The 22,315-nt window shown below is 41.0% G+C and overlaps 1 protein-coding gene across 38 annotated transcripts in view; it reads left to right on the top strand.

Annotated features, from left to right (window-relative positions):
• DTNA (dystrobrevin alpha) overlaps nt 1-22,315 on the top strand; it is a 190,260-nt gene that overhangs the window by 105,526 nt on the left and 62,419 nt on the right. For all 38 annotated transcript variants that reach the window (XM_085537437.1, XM_085537441.1, XM_085537448.1 and 35 more), the window contains one exon: nt 3,206-3,286. In XM_085537437.1, the coding sequence (XP_085393563.1) occupies nt 3,206-3,286 (81 nt within the window). The remainder of the gene's footprint in view (nt 1-3,205; nt 3,287-22,315) is intronic.

Raw genomic sequence — 22,315 nt, 5'->3', positions numbered from 1 at the left:
GAGCAAATGTGCACTCTGAAAGACCAGGGCTATCCTAGTGAATCAAATGTGGTCAGTAGTGTTCTCCAGGGATGAGCTCAGGTGCACTGAATGGTCTGCATCTGCAATACTGAGCTCTGCAAAATAAGGTCTTTTCATTCAGCTAGCCTGTTGAGAGCAGGCTTGGCCCATTCCACTGTGTCCACTAGCCTTGATTATAGATTCAAAATCATTAAGGTTGGAATGACCAATAATATTATCTAGTCCAACCATCAGCGTATGCCTGTGACTGCTCTAGACCACACCACTCAGTGCAATATCACCCTTTTCACCTCCAGGGATAGTAATTCCACCACCTCGTTAGGTAGCCTGTTTCAATAACTCACCACTCTTTCTGAGAAGAAGTTTTTCCAGATATCTAACCTGAACCTCCCCTGATGAAACTTGAGGCCATTACCTCTTGTTCTGTCACAGTTACGTGGGAGAAGAGGCTGACCACCACCTCACCACAACCTCCTTTCAGGTCATTGTCTCCCCTGAGCCTCCTCCAAATTGAGCAATCTCAATTTCCTCAGCCACTCATCATAAGAATTGTGTTCCAGATACTTCACCAGCTTTGTTGCTCTCCTTTGGACACACTCTAGGGCCTCAATATCTTTATTGTAGCCAGGGGTCCAGAACTGAGCACAGTACTTGGAGTGTGGCCTCTCCAGTGCCAAGTAGGAAGGGACAATCACCTCCCTTGTCCTACTGGCTGCAGTATTTCTGATACAAGGCAGGGTGCCATTGGCCTTCTTTGCTACCTGGACACACTGATGGCTCATGTTCCGCTGGCTGCCAACAGACACCCCCATATCCTTTTTCCTCCCTGCAGCTTTCCAGCCACCATGCTCCAATCTGTAGCAATGCATGGGCTTTTTGTAACCAAAATACAGGATCCAGCCCTGTACTGTTTTGCTCCCTGCTATGGGTAAGGACACCTCCTGCTAGACCAGGTCCCTCATTGCCTCATCCAGCCTGGTTTTGAACATTTTCTAGGAGGAGGCATCCACAGCCTTCCTGAGCAACCTGTTCCAGAGTCTCAACACCTTCACAGTAGAATTACTTCCTAATATCCAGTCTAAATCTACCCTCTTCATGTGTGTAGCTGTATGATAACTGTTGGGTCACTGCCTGAACCACTGTTTGAGCACCTGGGGGAAGGACCCGCTCAGCCCTGGGAGCAGAGGTGAAGGCAATTCTGTGTGACCAGGAGGGGTGGAGCCTGGCAGCACCTCTCTTAAACCTCAGTTAGGGGCTGATTGCTATTGGGGAGAGATTTCTTTTTTAGGGGTCCTGTCTTTGTGGTTTTTTTTTTTATTTGTTTGTTTGCTTTTCTTCTTGTGAGACTAGATCTTTGGAGGCAAGTGAGTAGTCCTTTTATTCCTTTCCTTAAAACACCTTTCTATTGCATGAGTTCCTCTGCTGTTACGCCTATTATACCACTCTTCTGTTGTGTTGATAATTTTGTTATAGTAGTCAGTTTTCCCTCATGCTACCTGCTTGTATAAAAAGTTCCTCCCTAGCTTTCCTGTAGGCCTGTTCAAGTACTGGAGGGCTGTTTTGAGGTCCCCTTGGAGCCTTCTCTTTACTAGGCTGAAAAGCCCCAGCTCCTATCATTACAGTCTGCCTCTTACTCCTTTTCTTACACATGCTTCTGGAGAACCATGTTTCAACTAGATTAAAAGATAGAGGGGAAAACATTAATTTCTAGTGATAAACTAAGTATGCTGTAGGTGGAAAAATGTCCATGTTCAGTAAATGCTTAATTTTGCGTGTTGAGAGTTCCTCTAATTCCTGTATTAGTATGGAGGGTGTGCTTTAGTACAACAGCAGCTTGTCCTGCTATCACCGCATTTAAGTTTCTTCAGCTGTGTGCCAGCCCATACAGTTCATGCTTAATAATAAATATGTAATTGACATGCCCTGTATACCCTTGCCAGTGTTTTAGTTTCTAGTGGTGATGCTGGCAGTTCTGTGGTTAAAATCTCACGGTATTTTTAGAAAGTGGATTGCGCTTGAGACTACGCAAGATAACAGCAACAAAAAAAAGTCCTTCTATTCATTCCTTTTAAAGTAAGGAACTTGTTCTTAACAAGGAGGAACTTACCTTCACTTCAAATCTGGGGCGGTATGTGCTTTTTTTCCCTGTATTTAGAGAAGTTTCATTTGACTCTGTTCAAAGAAGGCATCTTTCTGGTTCCAGATTACAAACATTTGCCTATTAGTATCATATTTTGTGGAGTCTGAGTCCAGATTGCCTTATCTCACAGAATGCACCACTGGATGTCAAATCAATAGGCTACCCTTAGTCTAACCTGACATGCTCATATGCATCCAGGCTGCTCTGATGGAGAGTTCATAATGAACATAGTTGTTGTGCTGCCAGCTTGTATTATCCAGCATGGAAAAAGCAACCAAAGCTTGCAATCTATTTATTTATTGCAAGCCATCAATAGCATTACATAGAGAAGAACATTCAAAAGAAACAATGCCAGTAGTCAAAGAGAGTGAGAAGCCACTGGCAATCTTGGTAGGCAAATTACAAGTTCAGTCTCATTTGCCACACATCTTTCCACTTACTTTTCAGCTCCATGTAAGAGAAGCAATGTTTTGCAGAAGTGATTTGGCAAATAGATTTCAGACTATGGTGAAATGTGAATTGTGCCAGAATGTGACTATTTGAGATCTCCATTGCAGAGAACACACCTTTATGAGTTGGAGGATGCCTCATACTCCTTGCAGTATTTTTGCTCCCTTCTGCAGATTGCTATCAGTCTATTACTTACAGCATGATATTGTTTCTAATTTGGCTTGCTGCCAATACCATGTTCTGATCTGGCATGTCAGCCAAAGTTATTTGTTAAGTATTATAATTAGATGAAGGTTTTCATCCTGTTGGAGCCAGGCAGTTGTCTTTTAGCCTGCAGCTTGACCAGATTGTTCTTCAAAGTGATGGACATGATGGGCTGACTACTTCTTGCCTTCCTCCACAGAAGTCTTTTAACACTGCAGTTCCTACCCCTTCTTGCCCACCCCTCACTACCCTCCCTGCTAATGAGATAGCCTTGAAAATAATTACAGTCAACTGTTGTGTTGTGTTCTTTGTGTTCTGTGCTTTCCTTGTTATGAAAGATACACATAGGTCGTATTCCATACAAACATTGCTGTTATTGTCTTCCACTAGGGGCTCAAGATCTGGATCGCATTCGTTTGTCCACCTACCGAACAGCATGTAAACTTAGATTTGTTCAGAAGAAATGCAACTGTAAGTATGTCAGCACTTCTTTCCTATGCTGTTGGTACTAGATTTCTGTTGCGCTACACAGTCTGCCTTTCAGATCAGTCCCAAAAGGGGCTGTTGGATCTGGCATGGCAAAAGACACTAATCAGAGCGCCTGGGAAGATTTCGAATACTGGCCTGTTTGTATAAGGTTCTTCTATGTTCCTGACTTCATTTCTGAGAAGTTTCCCACTTGATTAGTGATCTTTTTAGCATTTCTTCTGAGATCTGATCTCTCCCCTTTACTGTTTCAATTTTTATTAGCACATTTGTGAGAAAAACTATTAACTTTAATGGAGTTTAGCGCATATAAAACCTGTTACGGATTGTATCATTTATTCTCCATCTAAAATATTGTTCAAGTATGTAGAATGATGGGTTTTGGTTTATGTGTTTTGTTGAAACTTTCCATGCTAAGTTAATGAAACCCATCCTATCTGTGGAAGTTCTTGTTGGTAGAAACAGAAGGAGGAGGACTAATGCAGAGAGAACAGGTTTTTTAGTCTTCATATTTAAACTAGAATGACAGCCTGGCTGTGCTTGAGCTATGCACAGTGATAAGTACATTAAGAAATGTTCTGTAGATAGGGATTAACCCCCTGGGAGGGAGTTCCTGGTTTTGAGGTTATACCTGTCTGTGTTACGGAAATGTTTAATTCATGCTGTCCGTACACACTACAGGGACCAAGCTGTGAAAGAAAAGACTTTGGAGAGAGAGTGTTTAGTAGATTATTAACAGAGTTGGTCCTTCAATCGGTTCTGCAGTGTGTTTCTCCTATTTTTAAGTTGTATTTAACTGAAGTATGAGTTGACAGATCACTACCACATTGCAAGTAGGCTGCCAGACAAGGAACTTAGGAGAAGTTCAGCAGCTGTTTTCTCCCATTCAGAAGGAAATGCATTGAAATACGCTCTTATGCTGTGTTCAGTTATTAATTTTTAATTTTTTTATTGTGTTTAAAAGGATGAAATTTCCACTTTTGTTTTCATGGTAACAGTTCAATAATCGAAAGTGACAGAAGTATCTAATTGACGCTGATCACAAAGCTGCAGCACTAATTGCTTTGGTAGCTGCTGTGTGAGAAGCAAATAGAAAAGCAAAAGAATGAGATAGTCAAGTTGTTGGGAGTGGCTGGTGAAAAACACTGGTTGTTAATCTCAACTTTATTCCTCTTAAGTGAGAGCTATTTCTGTGGAACTATTTCTTTTGTTCTTTGTATAGAGAACCAATGCACATAGCCTTCAGTTGACCAGTTTGTACTGAGTCCTTCCTGGGCAGTACTTGCCTTCTGGCTGTCATTGATAACCTAGGAGAAGTGGCTTGGTGGCCTTACATTAAGAGTTACGCTGTGTCAGCCCTCTCTGGGGAGGGGTGGGGGGGAAAAGTCTTAAAAATGCTGTCATTTTCACCATAAAGTACAATTTTCTTCTAATTTCTCTGACTGTTGCTCTCCCACATAGCTTCCTCTCACTGGTAAGGAGTCATTCATTCACTGTGCGATGGTGGTCCATTGCAGAGCTTGTAAACATAGAGCCACTGAACAAGGCACTGGTCTAAAATGGTTGATGCCTGACCTCTGGCTCATGTTAGTGACTCTTGTTTCCTACAGAAATTGCCATTAAGCTCTACTAAGATGGGGGGGAAGAAACATTAGGTGACATTAAGTGACATTAGGGAAAAAACATTCTCTCGTATCCTAGCTCTTTCATATACAGGAACATAAGAAGGAAAAAGTTCAGTCTGCTTCAGTCACCCAAGCCATTTTCATCTTCTTTTGGCTGTACTCTCTTGCCCTGCCTTGACCAGCTTCTTGTTCAGTCACTGTGTCCCAGACTCACTGGGAAAAGAAATTGCTTGGAAGAAAGTGTGTGTAAGGGGTTCTTTTAAAGAACTAATTTAATAAATTGCAGGGAGCTGCACTTGGCTGCAGGCTGGAGATGTATGAGGGTGGAAGCAAAGAACTGTTTGGAGTGCCAGAATTGGCTCCTCCAAGAAAAGCAGAGCAGAGGTTTTACTAACACCAGCTTTTTTTACCCTGAGGTGCGCATCAGCATGGAACAGTGTGTGACAGTCCTGGGATATCAGGCCAAAAGTTATAGTGAAGGTGGTAGTTTACCAGCATTTACCAGAACACTGCTGCGTATGTTGTGCTGAGTACTAGCCCTTATTGAATTATTAAAATGAATTGTACCACTGGATTATTTCACTTTCTCAGGAGGAAGATACCTTTAAAGGTATCTTAAAAATATCCTTCAAAACTGCACATATTCTATAAAACATTAGGGGGGAAAAAAAGGAGAAGTGAAAAGTATTCCTTCCATAAAAATCTCTCTGAGCGCTTAAACCAACAGCCAGTTTAAATAAAATCAGCAGCGTGAGGAAAAAATCAATATCATTCATTGCCATTATTTGTCAAACAGAACAGAATTGAATCCAGTCCAGGCTCGTTCTTCAGAGAAGCAACAAATTCTTCATGAGAAATAAGAAAAGATGATATCATGTGCTATTTCCTCATTAGTTTGCACATCTTCTTGCAACAGCAGTAGTCTTCTCTTAAAGACTAGCACAGGATGTAGATACCGCTACTGTAAACAATAAATAAATAAATAAAATCTAAATCTTAAGAACTTGAGATGGGGGTATAAATAATTTCGAATGAATTACGAGAGGCAGACACTAGAGAATTACCCTCCTGGAGGCTGCATCATCTTCAGATCTAAGAATGTAAAGCAGGAGCACATCAGCTGACTGTGACTGCTCTCGGGGATCTTCGTGATGGATGTAGTCTCAGGAATAGTGGTGTTCTAATCATCTGAGGTTAAATTTCATTGTTCGGGATGATAATAACACAGAGGAAGCAGGCATGGAAACCTGATCAAAAGTACAGAATGTCTGTACTGTATGAAACGTAGCAGGATAGCTTCATCTATGTTTTCTAATGTGAGGAGGCCCACTGTCGGGGGGGGGGGGGAGGGGGGGGGGGTGAGAAAGCTGCAGGTAAGGTCTGTAGTAGTAGTCACAGAACTCAAACCCTACAGGCTGATGTTTCTCAAAGTCAGGCATTAGGGTATTGTCCTTCACTTGACCTTCTGTGTGTTAAAGCAGGTTTTGAAACATCCAGTGTATGTTCTCACTGTGTAAGGAAGATGCCATCTTGGCAGTGCTGACTTAAAGCTGTTAATCCGTAACATTTAGGCACTGAAGAGTAATAATGCTTTCCTAGAAGAAGGCATGAGTGTCCAGTGGCAGCAACTGCATTTATCTTTCACTGTTCACCTGAACTCAGGAAACACCGAAGAATTATGATTCACAGTAATCCCCAGTCATCCTTGTTCTGTTGGTTTATTAAAACCCAATTGTTTATACAGGAAAACAATCTGAGATGAAATGTCGTGTTAACATGCAAATTCCCTCTGGGCTATGGTGGCAGCAGGAGGAGAACATAGCAACATATCGTAATCAAAACCATTATACAATTACACATCACTCACTTGTACAGAACTGTACAGCTGGAAAACTGCTGCTGTCCTCAGTGAACTTCTGAGTGTTTTGTGAGGTTATTCTATGACTCTGGATGCAGAAAGCAAATTTTGCTGATTTCCCTAGATCCGAATAAGTCATTGGCAGTTGAAAGCTTAAACCTGAAGCCATGCCAATGACTGTAGTAAGACGCTTAATTAATTCAGACAAGAAGGCAGCTTTTTTTTTTTTTTTTCCTCTTGTTGTTTAATCCCAGCACCTTTGGGTTTTGGAGTCTTTGTTTCTATCTTCAGCATTCTGAATTTGGTTTGGTTTGGTCTGTCTTCTCCAAGTTGCAATATAGCTGTTTCCACACAGGGAGAGCAGCTGCCATGGATGTGATGGAGACCTTGTATGTCTGGGGCAGCCTCCTCCACCTCCAGCCTCCTCTTCCTTCTACCTCCTCTGGGCTTAAGCAGTCACAGCCAGGCATGGAGGCACATCAGCTTAATTCCCATACATGCTCCCGGGTGCTTCACTGATCTGATCTGCCTTTTTACATTTGTTTTAAGTTAGAATCATTTCTCACCCTCTTGCAATATAATAATTTCCCAGTGAAAATGAGTGACAGCTATTGTAAACACACTGTGTTTAGATAATTTTCTTACAGCTTTTTACTTTCTATGCTCTTATACCTTCTGTAACGCTACTGAAACTAGTTTGTCTTAGAAACTGGAAGTTTGGGTATAAAATGATGCAATTGGCCTTTGTGAACTACTAGCCCTTGTCAGAATGGCAGTCACTTTCAAGAAAAGGGTTTTATTAAACCAAAGTAGAATTACTGGTAAGTACTGTTGTTGTTGTTTCTTTGTTTTCCTGTACTGGACTAATGCTTTAAAGTATTTATCTAAGCCTTCCCATTCGACTTGCCATTCCCCACAAAATGAAGAGTTACAGTATCTGGTACTTGTGGTAAAAGTAAAAGGGTACGAAGATATGCAAGTCTTGATTCCACAGTGGAAATGTTGTTGTGACCTTTGTTTTACCCCAGTGGCCTAGGAAGAGGTTACTAGATACTATTTCAGCTTTGTTTGCATGAGAACATATGCTTTGGTCTTACGTGTTGAAGAAGTTCCCTTTTGGGGAACAAAACAAGAGGGTTTCAGAGGTGTCCAGGCCTGGCCTGTTGATAAGCATCATCAGATCTTTCATCTTTTTATGTTAATTGATGCAGGAATTGCTTCTCTTTACTTTAATAAGACATAGCATCATAGAATCTCGCCACCATAATAGAAAGCCATTATTTCTTTGATTCAGTGACTTCAGTTTCTACAGTATGAAATGGAGACCACAGGACAAGTTTGATAGTGTGCAAGAATCCCATAAAGACCCTTGTTGTGGCAATATCCTGCCTTATAGTTCTGAAGGACTGTATAGCCTGTGCAGCTTTGTGATTTTGCCCCTCATTCTTTTTTTCTTTGGATGACCATCACAAGTGGAGCCTCCAAATTATGATAATTGTAGAGTCATTTAGGTTAAATAACTTAATCCCCCATCATTGTCGGGTTCTGTGGTTAGTGTGCTGTTCGCACTGTAGGTTTTTATCATGTTTTTCATTCCATCCTGGAAGCAATAAAGCACAAGATGGTTTCTGGCTGGGTCACAGAGCAATCAAGCTGAATGACAAGTAATGTTGCCTACTTGAGAAGTGTAAAAGGTCTGCTTGGCTGCAATTTGAAACATTATTTCCAGGGAAAGCAGTCTGCCACTTGAATATTTTTTATCAGGGCACCATTATATTCCTCTAAACCCTCAGTAATGGTTTTCTGGGATATTTGTGTAGAAATCTTATAATTTACTGTTGTTGCTGACCCTCTTGGATATTCTACAGTCTGCTTGTTAGTATTACTAAGTTGATATAGGGGCCTGAGGTTTTTGGTTTTCTTTTGTGAGAAAACTGAGACTTAGTCATTCATGCAACTCCAGAAGATAGAACTTTAAAAAAGAATAGCTCTGTATATTACATTACTACATTACGAGAACATTGTGTAAGTTACTAATTCTGGTATCCTGCAGTACTTGAATAATGGAGAGAAAGATGAGCTAATGATTTTGATAACTTTTTTATTCCTTTGTCTTTACTAGCCACTTGGAGACTAAATGCTCTTGGAACTGCTAGTACCATTCCATATGGGTTTCCAGGCAACTATGGGGAAAGGATGCATATATTATACATTCTGCATTATGCATCAATTATTTAATCAAAAGTTCAAAAGGGCTTGATTTAGCATATTCCCTGCAGACAAATCCTTCATAAAGATTTTAGGCTGTAAGTGTTCGCTCACAGCACAATATCTTGAAAATGGTTTCAGATTTTCTTCTTTTAGCTGTAAAAGTTTGTTAATATGCTTGACGGGTCTTAATACCTGTCATATAAGCTGCATATTTGACATGTTCCACAGGACTGATTGCAGTTCAGCCTTCCTTCAATGCTGGCACAAAGTGGACTGTTATTACGTGAGGGATTGCAGTGTCTCAGCTCCCTGATTATTTGCTTTTAAAGGCTACCATCACAATTCCATCTCATACAGGATTAACATAAGAACTGTCAGTTAACATTTGGAATTCATTTCAGTGTCAAAAAGGGTGATCCAAACAAGGCCGCATATCTTAAACTCTCAGGTCTTTGCGTGCTTACAGATTGATCTTCCAGCCACACCCATGATTCCAAGTAGCTCCTGTTAAGAACTGAGTTACAAAAATTGTCAGCTAATATTACTTTATTCCTTGCGGAGGAAGATGTCTGGATTGGCATCCTTTTGAGTCAGAAGCTGGCAGGCACATAGACAGGGACGTGGCCTGGTATACCTACAGGCTGCCCTCCATGACACCAGTGACTCAGCCCCAGTTCTATGCAGACAGTTTTGTAATTGGATCACAGCTGAAAATCTTTTCTGACTGACTTCCTGAACTCTGCTACAGCTGCCACTTGCTGCGTTATCTCTGATGGTTTTTCTGATACAGGTTTGAGACTGGGCAGTCTGCTCAGTTCACCAGCTGCTGTCTCTGAACATCTGTTCCTGGTGTCAGGCATTAGTCACCTTTGACCCAGCATGCTTTGGTTTAGTTATGCAAAACCAGAAAGTGCATCCTATTTCACACTGATCCTCCTAAGGAACATTTACAACAAAAGAAAATAGTTATTAACTTAGTACTGTTCTAGACATTCTAAAAACTGCAAAATACATATGCATGTGGATGCAGTCTCACAGAAACCCTTGAAAACTGTTTTCCTGAGGAGATAACCTCCAGTATTTTGCCTGTCCGTGCCCTGTAGCACTGCATTAAAAGTGTCCTTTTCCACAGAACCTGCTGAGTTGGATTTTGTTGAGGGTCGGTGGTTGGTTGGTTTTTTGCTGTTGCTAACCAGTTGTCTCCTCTGCAGTCTTCCCTAGATGATCTGATGTATATCTTACCCTTCCTCATTTCCAGTTTAATTCCCTTTCAGCCTCTCTTTCCAGTAACATTTACAAATAAAACTGCTGTGGAACCATTGGGCATGCTGGCTGTGTGTGGCCAATATTCTCAGCAGCTGTAGGCTGCTTTAGGGTGAAGAGAGCAAGTAGTGTAAAGAATGGAAGTCAGAATGTAGGGCTTGATCTCGTCAGAATGTAGGGCTTGATCTCGTTTTTTACTGTAATTCGCTGCTTCTGAAATTCCCAAAATGTTTTTTTTCTTCTAAAGCCATGTTCATTTGTATTCAGAGTTGCACCGAAAGACAATTTGTGTACCTCTAGTAATATAGGTCAACTTCATAATGCCCAGAATATTCAAACAGAAGCTTAACTGTTACCTATTTTTACATACCAGCTGTACCTACAATCATTTTCTGTTGGTCTTAGTGGAAGATTTCATACAGCGTACATTATATGGCATGCCAGGACAAGTTGTGAGAACAGAAGATGTTGGCCATAAAAATAATTTCCCACGTTTAAAAGTGTGAAGAGACTGCATAATGTCCTCAGTGTGCGCTGCTCTCGCTATGATTGAGAAACTACAGAATGAACATTCAGCTTCCCATCCTTGACTTATTTGTGATGTACAGTAGCTTTGCAGAGACAGTTTTGCTTGTGTTGAATTAAGCCATTGCAAGGCCAAATTCAGGCTGAGTTATACCTGTGATGTTGTTGTTGGCTGCAACAGACTTGTAGCAGGGGAGCTGCCAGCGGTCTCAGAGCCATCACTGGGTGAAGTGTGGCTAATTCCAGTAGAAGTTGTGGGGATACTCAGCCTTTAATTTGGTTCATGCAGACACATCTCTTCCTGACCGCAAGCAAATTGGAAGCCAGGCTGCTGAATTCACTAACATTACTGTGGCATGTGGAAAGGAGTGAATTGGTCTCTCAGTATATACTGTGTGAAGAGGTTGAACTCAGTTTCCAATAAGTGAAGTAAATGTTAGTATCATAGTGCATCTCTTGTAAAGGTGCTGATCTTCCCCAGGTTTAGTTTTCCATGTTTTATTCATGCCCGTTTTACCTTGAGACTCTCTATTTTGTCTTGGATTTGTAGGATATCTTTAAGGATTGTGTGTGTAAAAGATGACAGCTGAGTGGCCACGTACATCCCCTGTACATCGAGACTCTTACTCCATCTAGGGGCCCTGACAACATCATTAGAGAGTTACTGTCACACAGAGGAGAAGGGATATAGATGTGTGGTACTTCATCTAAATCCTACTTATCTGTCATTTTACATTCTGTGTTTTTGCTTCCTTTCTCACTGTTGCTGATTGTTGAGCAGTGTTTATGACAACTGGACCTTTTCTCCTTTTCCTGGCCTAATCCTCAGGTCTCTCCCCTTAAGAAATGTGATGGTTTAGTGCATGGTACCATGAATCGCTGAAATAGGAACCACTGTAATTGCCTTCTGGTTCTGGAATTATTGTTGCTGAATGATTCAGCCAGAGACTGGGCTGCTGGCTCTTGGGGAAGGCATTGCTTGGGGTATGAGTAATGGCAGGACAGCAAATGTGCAAAGATTATGCAAAAACAAAGATAGGGTTTAGTCAAATACTCTGTATAGTTTGCATGAATTATTCATTGTCTCTTCAAATGAATTCAATATAAATAAAAGGATCTTCAGGATACCAGGTTCCATCTCAGAGCTGATTATAACTCAGATCCCAAACAACTTTCTAGGAAAATAGATCATCCTGTTTTCAAATGTAACAGATGTTTAAATGTGAAAGTTTGAACCTGTGGCAGTAATGAGCACCTCCATTACCAATCTCAGCAAAGGATTGAATCAGTTTGGAGTCTGAACTATCCCTATGACTTTTGCCATAAGGTGTTTTTTCATGTAAGTCCCATGGGCTATACAGGAACATCCAACTTTATCTCAAGGCTCCTGCTTTCAAAAGCTGAGGTTGATATTGGGATTTTGTCCTTATAAATTAAGGGCTCTTTCATCTCTCTGGATTGGGCCAAACTCCTGAGAGCAGAAGAGAGAAACATCATCTCTTTTTTTTATGTGTCACTTCTGTTCTGGGGGGGTGAAAAATACAATCTGATATCAGCAAGTTTACTCAAGCAGTAAGTTCCATTTAACTATTTCTATAGTTATTTTTGATTTATGAAACTTTTGTGGGCCAAATTCAATCCATATTCCATAAGAAATTATTTAAGTGAATGTAAAAAGGATCAGCTTACCAATATGCTTGTATATAAAATAATACTTTCATATTTTATCATCGTAAAAAGGATGCTCAACGTGAAGATTATTCTACCCTTTCCACCTCTGAGGTTTAGCATTATTTGCCTATCAGATGAGATAGCCTTTATAGGATGTTCACACTGTCAAATCTCCACGCACATATTCAGCTTAATTCATGGACAAGGCAGTTTTCTGGAGACAGCAGTGGGAATACACAACCTTTGATTTGTGTTAGTTTGGTTGACGTTGTGCCAATACAGAGTTAAAATTTCATGGTCCGTGTGTGCTGCATTTACTATAACGCACCCAGTAGTGCCATCCTGTGGTCAAGGCTGTGATGAACAGAAGGCTTGTGCACTGTTCTGTCTATTCTCTAAAAGCTATTTTGCCTTGGAATATTGCACAGAAGCTGAGTTGTGCCAGGCTGTGAAATTATAGCTTTCTTCTCAGACACTCAGTCATTTCTGAGCTTCTAGTTTAATCTCATTAATAGGGCTGCTGGACCACATCTTTTTCCTTTTCCTGGAAACACCTTTGTGAAAGTTTCCATCATTCCTTTTCTGTTACCAGCTGGGTATAACAGAGATGGTGTTTTGAGAATCAGCTGCAGTTATGGTATCACCTGATGCTGGAGGTTGTTTTACCTCCTTTTAGGAGTGCAGAAACATCTTCCTAATCGATTTCTATTGCAATATATTACAGAAGAATTATGTCTAATTAAAATTATGAAATGCTATAGTTTGGCCAATGAAATCCAAACTCAGATGTAAGGCAAATTGCCCTTATTTTAAGAGAAATGAGAAAGCTGTTGTGTATCATCTGTATTTACTGACCAAGTTTTGTTATCTCATATCTCCATTTGAAGGAAATACTTAGGCCTGATCACACAGTGCCTCGAATGAGGCATTTCTTATTAGAATAGAGATAGGGAGGGTTACTAAAAATTGTCATTTTGGGCAGAATTGACAAAGTTTGTGGATATGGAATATAGATATCAAGTTTTTAAAACAGGTAAATTATATCTAAATTGTGGATTCAAACTACGACTTCTAGTAACAGAGCAGTGTTTTAACTGAGTGTTCTCTCCTGTTTGACATAAAAACGTTAAGGAGCTTAGAGTTATGTTTTTTTTCTTATTCTAATTTATGTATGTCATACTTTATTCAGCATTTTGAACAAATGATTTCCAAGTGTGCTTAAAAACAGGAATCCCCTTCCCAGCAGCTGGGTGAAAAGCAGTGACAGCCATTTCCCCAGCCCAGCACTGTGGGATGCGTTGCCCCCTGCTCTCCCTTACAGGATCGACTGTCATTAGCAGAGCTTGCTGGGGAGACTGTTGGCCTCAGCCACCCACACGGAAGCCCTTCAGTCAGTACAGGTGAGACAGAATAGGCAGGAAGAGACAGCAGGGGGGAGAAGGAGCTTTTATCGTAAATGTAATTAATGTAGATGATAATAATTTTACTGGAGATCTCCATGTAATTTTACACACTGGTAGCTTTGTCAGTTGCCATATTAAAGATAAAAAGACCACATTTCAGCTTATTGTTATCCTAGCAGTTCTTCCTCGTTAATAGCACTTGGCCAAGTTGACAGACACATCCAACAGGCCACATTTGTTTAATGTGCTGAGCGATCAGTATCTCAAAAGGTTTTAAAATAACTCACTTTTCACTCTGGGCAGAACAGTAGATGAGGATACAAGAATGCAAGCCTGGTATTTGGACAGGAGAACTTCTAAAACTTTTCCCCTAAAATTCAGCACCTCAGCTCTACACATTGTGTCCTACAGATATCCAGGCATCCAGCGGCCAGCTTTGGCAGCAGTTCAGGAATATTACCTGTGCATGCATTCTGTCCCATCATCCTGGTCATTAATGAAGGTGTTCTACAGCTTTGGCATCAGTGTTATGCCTCAGGGCATGCCATTAGTGACTGGCCTCTAGCTGGGCCTCCAGCTGGACTTGGTGCCACTGTTAACAAGATTTTCAGCCTGGCAGTTCAGACAGTTTTCAGTCTAACTCACTTTACACTTGTCTAGTCTGTAGTTAGTTATTATTTTTTTCAGTGAGGAAATTATAGGAAATTGCATCAGTAGCCTTGCTAAAGTCTTAATAAAGAATATTCATTGCTCTATCTTGTCCAGAGAGGCAGTCATTTAATTGTGGAAAGCAAACAGGTTGGTTAAGCATGATTTCTCCTTCATAACTCCATGCTGACTGTTCCCAGTCATGTTCTTGTCCTTAACATGCTTGGAAATGACTTCAAGAGGATTTGCTCCATCCCCCTTTTGTAGACAGAGATGAAGTTTTAGTTCACTGGATCCTTTAGCTTGTTTCTTAGCTGGTTCCAACTTTGGACCCTTAACTTGTTTCAACTTTCTTGTAGCTCGCAAGAACCTTGCCTTGTTGCCACAACCTTTCAGAGGTAACTGAGTGGCCTTGCTGTGACATCACCTGACTCCCTCAGCACTTTTGGGTGCATCCCATATAAGGTACCATGGACTTATGATTGTCCAATCTGTCTAAATGTCCTCTAACCAGATCCTGAACATCTCAACCAAGATCATCTTCCTCTTCTTGACTGTCCCATTTGTCACAGGGACCTGCATCTTCCTGAAGATGAAGCTTGTCAGTAAAGAATAGGTAGGAAGGCTTCAAGTAGCTCAGCCTTCCCTGTGTTTTTTTTTTGTCACTGGGTGACCTACACTTTCCTAAGCTTGTCCTGCTGATGTGCTTATAAAAGCCTTGTTACCCTTCACATCCCTTGCCAAATTCATCTTGAGATGGGCAGTCTTTGATGAGAATTTGATTTCTATGAAGAAAGACAGTAATATTGTCTCTGGTTACTCTAGATTATCATTACCTCAGTGTATCATCCTCTTACAACCTGTCTTACTATTATATGGGGATACACGTTTTTCAAAAAAAATAAAAGCATTTGGGGATCAGAATAGCGTGGCTGTAAGTATTCGGAATGTTTTGTTAATTACTTCTGTAAGCCTGAAGTAATTCAGGTAATTCGAAGTACTCAGCAGTTGTTGCGTCTACAAAACTAGTAATCATATGATGTAGTAGAAAGATACAATTATAATTTTTATATATATATACATATATATATATGTGTGTGTGTGTGTATGTATATATGTGTATATATATATTTAGTAAAATAACTCACATGTGTGACAACAACCTGGATGTCCACCACTCTTGACTTTTTGGAAAGCAGTGGTGACCAGCCCCAAGAGCTGTTAGTAGCTTGCAGAGCATTCAGATCTAGCCTAGGGCATGTCATGCCTGTTAGATTAACTGCCAAGTGGGTGCCCAGATGTGCTAGAAGTCACTGTGCTGGATGAACTGTGTCTGGCAGCAGAAGTAGATAAGGGAGGCAGAGGAGAAGCATAGTGGACATTTCCAGTAGCAGGTTCAGATATTTGGGCAGTGAGCATAGCCTGGGTATGCCAGGCTATGGAGAGTGACATCTGTCACAAGACATACCCAGCCAAAGAGTAGAGTGGTCTGTTTTTAGCCAAACAGGCCTAACACCCTGTTAGATTTTCTTTTTCATGTAATTTGGCAGCAGAAAACATGAAACACTGCAAGCCATCATAGTTGGCATTTTGGTCTGCATAGTGGTAGGACAAACATTAAGGCTTTTACTGAGCATGCTGCAGCTGCTTGGTATGAGGGGCAGCTTGGCCACAAACAGGTGTTCTGTAGTGGGAAAACACCTTGTTCAGTGTGCTCCATTACCCTCTTGGCAGCAGAAAAGAGGAGATGAGCAGAAAGAGTGAGTGACTTCCCAGAGCTTCACAACAGTGATGATGACAAATGGCTCCAGCACCCTCATTGGTGATGGGTTCGTGGATTCTAATATGAAATAGAAGAATCATCTAACATACTTTATAACATTTGAGAGATTGTTAGACAAGGAAGCATAGGTCTTTCACTTCTAATGAAATCCACATTAAATACTTGACATATGTTCAAGTGCCATTGATTTCAAATTATACTGCTGGTATGTTTAAACTCAGGCAGATCTGTAAGAGCTGTGCTGAACTAAAGTTGTAATGAGGTGTATCCTTAGATTTTTGAAGTGATTTAAATTCATACTTCTTTAACAGTTTTCCTTGTATTCACCAACAAACTCTATCAAGAAGGAATTCTGTGGTAACTATCAATTGGGCATGTTTACCTTAGAGGTAGTTAGGCCTACAGTGCATTAAGTAAATTTGAATTGATTTTTAAAGCCATAATTTAGTTGCTTCTCTTGTTTGGTTAAACACAGTCTCCACTTCCATGTTCATTTAATCATAAATGGAAAGATAACATTGTAGAGCTTATGGCTTGGGTGTAGTACAAAAAATACAGAAGAAGAGATCATAGAATCATAGGTCTTTTCCAACCTTGGTGATTCTAAAAGATATCCAGTCCAATCATTCACCTATTACTGATAGCTCCCACTAACCCATGTCCCTCAACACAACATCCAGTCTTTCCTTGAACACTCCCATGGCTGGTGACTCCACCACCTCCCTAGGCAGTCCATTCCAGTGCCTGACCACCCTTTCTGAGAAGTAATACTTCCCAATGTCCAGCCTGAAAATCCCCTGTCGTAGCTTGAAACCATTCCCTCTGGTCCTGTCACTGTGAGATGTTTTTTTGTGCATAAGTAAATTGGTTTCATCTTAAGAAATCTTAAGCACACAAACTGTTTTATTCTGTGGGGCTTTCTTTATTGTTGCTTTTTCCACTTAGAAGATAACTTCCACTACACTTTCTGTTTTTATGCTTGCTTCAGGCAACAGCGTTACTTGGCGGCTGATGTTTGAAGTAATCTGCCTCCTTTGAGATTAGTGATATATCCAAGATTATCTCACTGCTTCTGTATCTCATAGTAACTATAAATAAACTTCATGATGGAAGACTTCATTTTTTCACCTTATAAATACATTTTAATTTCTTTGCTTTAAGCTGAGGGGGAAAAAGAAAAGAAGGAAAAAAAAGAATAGTCTATAACTTGTCTCACACTTTGCCTATACTGTAATCTACCAAACAGAAAACTGCTATTTAAAAGTAGCCATTAAAGTAAAAAGGCGTTGATTTCCTCCTAATTAAGAAGCTGAAGAACTCTTGGGAGAAAAAAGGAAGATCAGAATTGGTAAAACTGTCCAAATTTTTCTTTAAATGTATCGAATACACCTTCAAAAACCAACCTCCAGACAGAGCTGTAGAATGGTGGGATTCTGCACTGTGGCTTGTCATTCCTGTTTTTTGTTGTAACAAATGAGTAAAAAGCAATAGGAAAGGTTATTCTGAGCACAGATGAAGAGAGAATGGCAGGATGTAAATCTTCAGGGGTGTCTAAAAGCTTTTTGGGTAGAGGAAAATGCAAAACACTTTTTGGACTGAGACCATGGTGTGCACACTGAAATGCTGCATTGGGAGACCAATTCATTTACATTGTATTGGCAACAGTATCTCTCTCCAAATGCTGTTTTATCAGGTGGAGAAGTTCACTGAAGGAAATAACATTTGTTATTTGGAGTGTATTTCCATTAATCTTAATTCTCTGTGATTTGGGTTGTGCCTCCTCCAAGAATGCATTTGTTACTAATGATTGCTGTGTAGAACAAGTGAATGCAGCCATCTGTAGTGCTGTTCATCTGCCTCCTGCACCCTATAGTTGTGTTGTGCTTACGTGGCAGGGTTTGGTGGCTGTCAGCAGAGTCCCACGTTAGGTCAGAACTAGCTCTAGTCTTCTCCAAAAGGAACCTGCCACTGCCCAGATCTGAGCTTGTTCCTCTGACAGAGCAGATTTAAGAGGGAAAGGCAATGTGCAGCTGCAGCTGAGAGAGGAGCCCACAGTGGGGCAGGAGGGCTGGGGGATCTGCTGCCCACAGGAAGCCATGCTGGAGCAGCTCCTGAAGGTAGGCCTTGTGGTATGGACCTGTGCTGGAGCAGTGCTTGGAGAGCTACAGCCTGTGGGAAGCACAGACAGGATCAATTTGGGAAGGACAGCATCCCATGTGATGGACCCCACACTAGGGCAGGGGAAGGAAGAGGCCGTGAAGGAGTAGCAGACAGAGCACAGCTCCCATTCCCTTCACTGCTCAGGAGAAGGAAGCAGGAGAGGGTGAATGAGGGGAAGGTGCTTTTAGTTTGCTTTTAGTTCTCATTGCTATTGTCTGTTAGAAATAGACAATAAATTACATTAATCTTCCTATGCTGACTCTCTTTTGCCTGTAACTATAATAGCTGAGCAATCTGCCTGTCCTTATCTCAGTCCTTCAGCACTTCTTCGTATTTTCTCCTGTTCCTTTGAAGAGAGGCAGTGGGAGTTCAGCTGCCTATCAGATGAACCCAGCACAGCAGTTTGCAGTTGATGTTTGGCTGGGCTGCGTAGCTTTGAATCTCCTTAACTCAGCACATATGAGCAGAAAAGCTTGCACAGGTTTTGCTCGTAATGTGCAGCGATAGTCTGGTGACACCATAAAAACAATTGCCAGATTTCTGTAGCTTAGGAGATCTGCTTGAGAGAGGGCATTTTTCTCATGTTGAAGGGTAATCTTTTGTGGTATAAAAGCGGGAAACACAGCAAGAGCTGCCACAGTGGCCATTGCAGAAGCTGTGATAAACCTACAGAGTTTGACTTTGTTGAAGGAATTAGGGCAGATTTTTGGAGAGAAAATGTTTTCTAGTATTTGTAAGCTGTTTTTACAGAGAACTTCCTATCACCACAAGTATGTTTGCTGTCGTATGCTTTGTAGCCAATAAAGAAAAAGAAAAGCATATTCAAAGCATCGTTCACTTCATCTGTCTCCAATGGCTGATTTTAGATGCCTTTCAGTTTACCAGTTCTGGAGGGATTAAACTTGGGTGGGTGAGTTCCAAACTCTTGCCTATAACACCTAACTTGATTAAGAGCTGGGGCAGTCCTTGTAACAACAGTGCAGCAAACTCTACTTGTGATTTTAAGCTAGAGCTTTGAAGAGATGCTTTCAAAATTAGCGGATGTTAAAAATTCTGGATCTTATCCACCTTTCATTTCCTCCTGCAGGAAGGAGCATCCGTAAAATAAATTTAAAATTCATGAGTAAAATGAGAAATAAAATGGCGCAGTAGGATTGTTGATTATTTGGCTTCAAGTGGAACCAAGGCATTTCTGAGGGGGAAAAAAAAAAAGAAGAAAGAAAGCCCAAGTAAAATTATTTATAGTATGAAATGCACAGCAATTTTGTGAGGCTTAATATTTTATGGTGGGTGGGGGACGATTGCTGCTATGCGGTTTCCACTAAATCATTTTCTTAGATGTGTGCCCTACCTTTGTGGCATACCAATGAACGTCAGGGCAGCCTGTGAGGCTTTCAGGTTAGAGGTAATGCTAAAAACCATTTTTTTTTCTCCCAGATGTGTTAGCGTGCTGATACTATTAGTCTCACCTCTGCTAGCCTCTGGATATTTCCCTTCTGAAAACCGTCATCAAAATTAACTCTGGATGTGACTGTGTTATGAGAAATATAGTATCAATGGGAAAAGAAGAAATGCTGCAGGGGCAGAAGTGAACCAAATACACATGTGGGCACAACAAGGCTTGTTGCTGTCTTCATTTCTCTGCACTGCTCAGGTGCAGAGCTGCTTGAGGGGTACCCCAGCCAGCTCCAATGACGTGATTTGTTGCCCTTTATATTCCCTTCTTCCACTGCCATGTTGGTTTTTTTTCATGTGCCGTGTTCATCCGCTCTCAGATGAGCGGCCTTTCCCTCTTTGTCCCTTTTCCACCTGCCACAACGTTGCTGATTTTACATCCATATTCTGTGTTTATGTCTGGGTTGCCCTAGTAATTTCTGCCTTGGTCAGCAGTGCTGTTCAGCTGGTAACCCTGCTCATGCACTTTCTGGGTTTGCTATTTTGCTAGTGTAGCCTCAAGACGAGATTAGCCATCTGCATAGGTATTTCTCTCTTTCTCCTATTAATTATGCTTTGTCATTGCTCACACTACCACCACTCAGTGTAGCTGCAGCCCAGGTTTGACAGTTTGCACACAAACCTCAGCACCTTAAAACTGCTGGTGGAAGTGCCTTCGCCTTCATCTCTTTTGTCTGTTACTGGAGGCCAGTCTCATGGCATGTAGCATCTGGTGAAGACTTCACAGCCAACCTTATGCTTTCTGCCTGCCTTTCCCCTCACAGCAAGGCCACAGAATAAGTACAAAAGGGCCAGCCTCTTGCTGCATCTTCCAGCATATTGCTTTTTGTTTCTTCCTCTTCTACCTTATGCTGGTGACCCAGATTGGGAAATTCATTGACTTCTCTCCTGGACCAGACTGTGGCTTGCTTTTTGGTGACGACTTCTGTCCTCTGTCTAATCTGATCTCTGAGCCATGTAGAGAAGCTTCCTAGCAAGGGACAGTTGTTACGTGCAGCCTGTCTGTTCTAGGATTGTTCATCTCCTGTTTACTGAGATTACCTCAATGGCAACTTGACAGTGAAAACTGCTTGAATGGGAATGGCTGCATTAACAGGATCTGAGTCTTACACTGGATTTGTTTTGGGGAATGTGCTCTTCCTGAAAGATAGAAAGGACGAGTTCAGAGAGGCCGTGTGTTCACCTCCCTGCCTTCATTCAGGATGGATCTCTGAAGATGATTTCCTGACAAGGTCAAGCAGACAAGGTCAGCTGTAGAAGCTTCCCTTTAGTATAAAGACCAAGTAAGCAGTTAGTGTAACAATGGAACTACATCTTGCACTTTTTCCCAGTTATTTGCTAGGGAGAAGCAAGAAAAAGTGGAAAAGTATAATACCCGAGTAGTTGCTGCTGTTGTTGCCACTTGCCTGTATGCTCTCTGTTCCTCGTTGGGCCTTACAGCTTACATATGCAGAAGCAGGGCAACAGAGATGATTTTTTTTCCCCCTGAGACAGAAGTAAAGAAACCAAGTCACTGGGAGAAGTCTACACTAAGTAAACAGGCAGTTAGTGTAGTTTCATTTATGTAACTAGTGTTGGCTTACATTTCTTTGCCACCAGACCATCATGGCACGTTGCAGTCTGAGACTGCCTGCAAAGGAAGCAACTGAAAATATAATGATGAGGATTAGAACTTATTTCTGTTTGCAATAAAGTGCATCTCCATCCAGATACAAGTAGCTCTCGATACGAAGTCATATCGCTAGGTTAAGTAATAAGAACTATACAGTAGTTCTTCTGGTAGAAAGAAAGAATTTGCATTGTGAACCTCATGATTTATCTCATTGACATTTTTAGGCAAGAAGGTAATACTTAAGATTAAAAAAAAAAAAAAAGTTTTATTTTAGTCGTATTTAAACTAAATCTAACTTTTGAATGACTGTGGGTTTCTTTTTGATTTTTGGCATGCTCCGCCACTTCAAGAACTGCCAATTTGCAGCAAGCCAATCATACAGTCACAATAGCACTGCTATGCAAACAAGATCTCTGTTCAGATACAGTACGAGGGCTGAGCAGAGATTGTCCTTCCAGCTGTCCTTGCAGGCAAAACCAGCGCCTGTGAAATTCAGCTTAGATCAGGACTTTATGTAAGAGAGAGATTTAACAAATCATTTGGAAAATATATTTAGAAGACCGAAATGTGACTGCGGGATCGCTCATTACACATTCCCTATTTATATGTAGTTTGTCTGCCCTGACTCAATTACAACTCTGTTTCTGTAAAATATTTTGCTTTCAGTTCAGATTGCTGAAAAGCATTTTCAAAATGTCAGTGTGTTAAGCGCTTAGTATTCGTAGGTTCCTCTGAAAAGCCCATATGCTATGTAAATTAATATCTAAGAGTAATTTTTGAATGGGTATCCATAGAGACAT

This window comes from Coturnix japonica, chromosome 2 (genome assembly GCF_054131305.1).
Source record: "Coturnix japonica strain WE chromosome 2, WE-NBRP24, whole genome shotgun sequence".
Classification (NCBI taxonomy): domain Eukaryota; kingdom Metazoa; phylum Chordata; class Aves; order Galliformes; family Phasianidae; genus Coturnix; species Coturnix japonica.
This window is presented reverse-complemented; position numbering and strand designations above follow the sequence as displayed.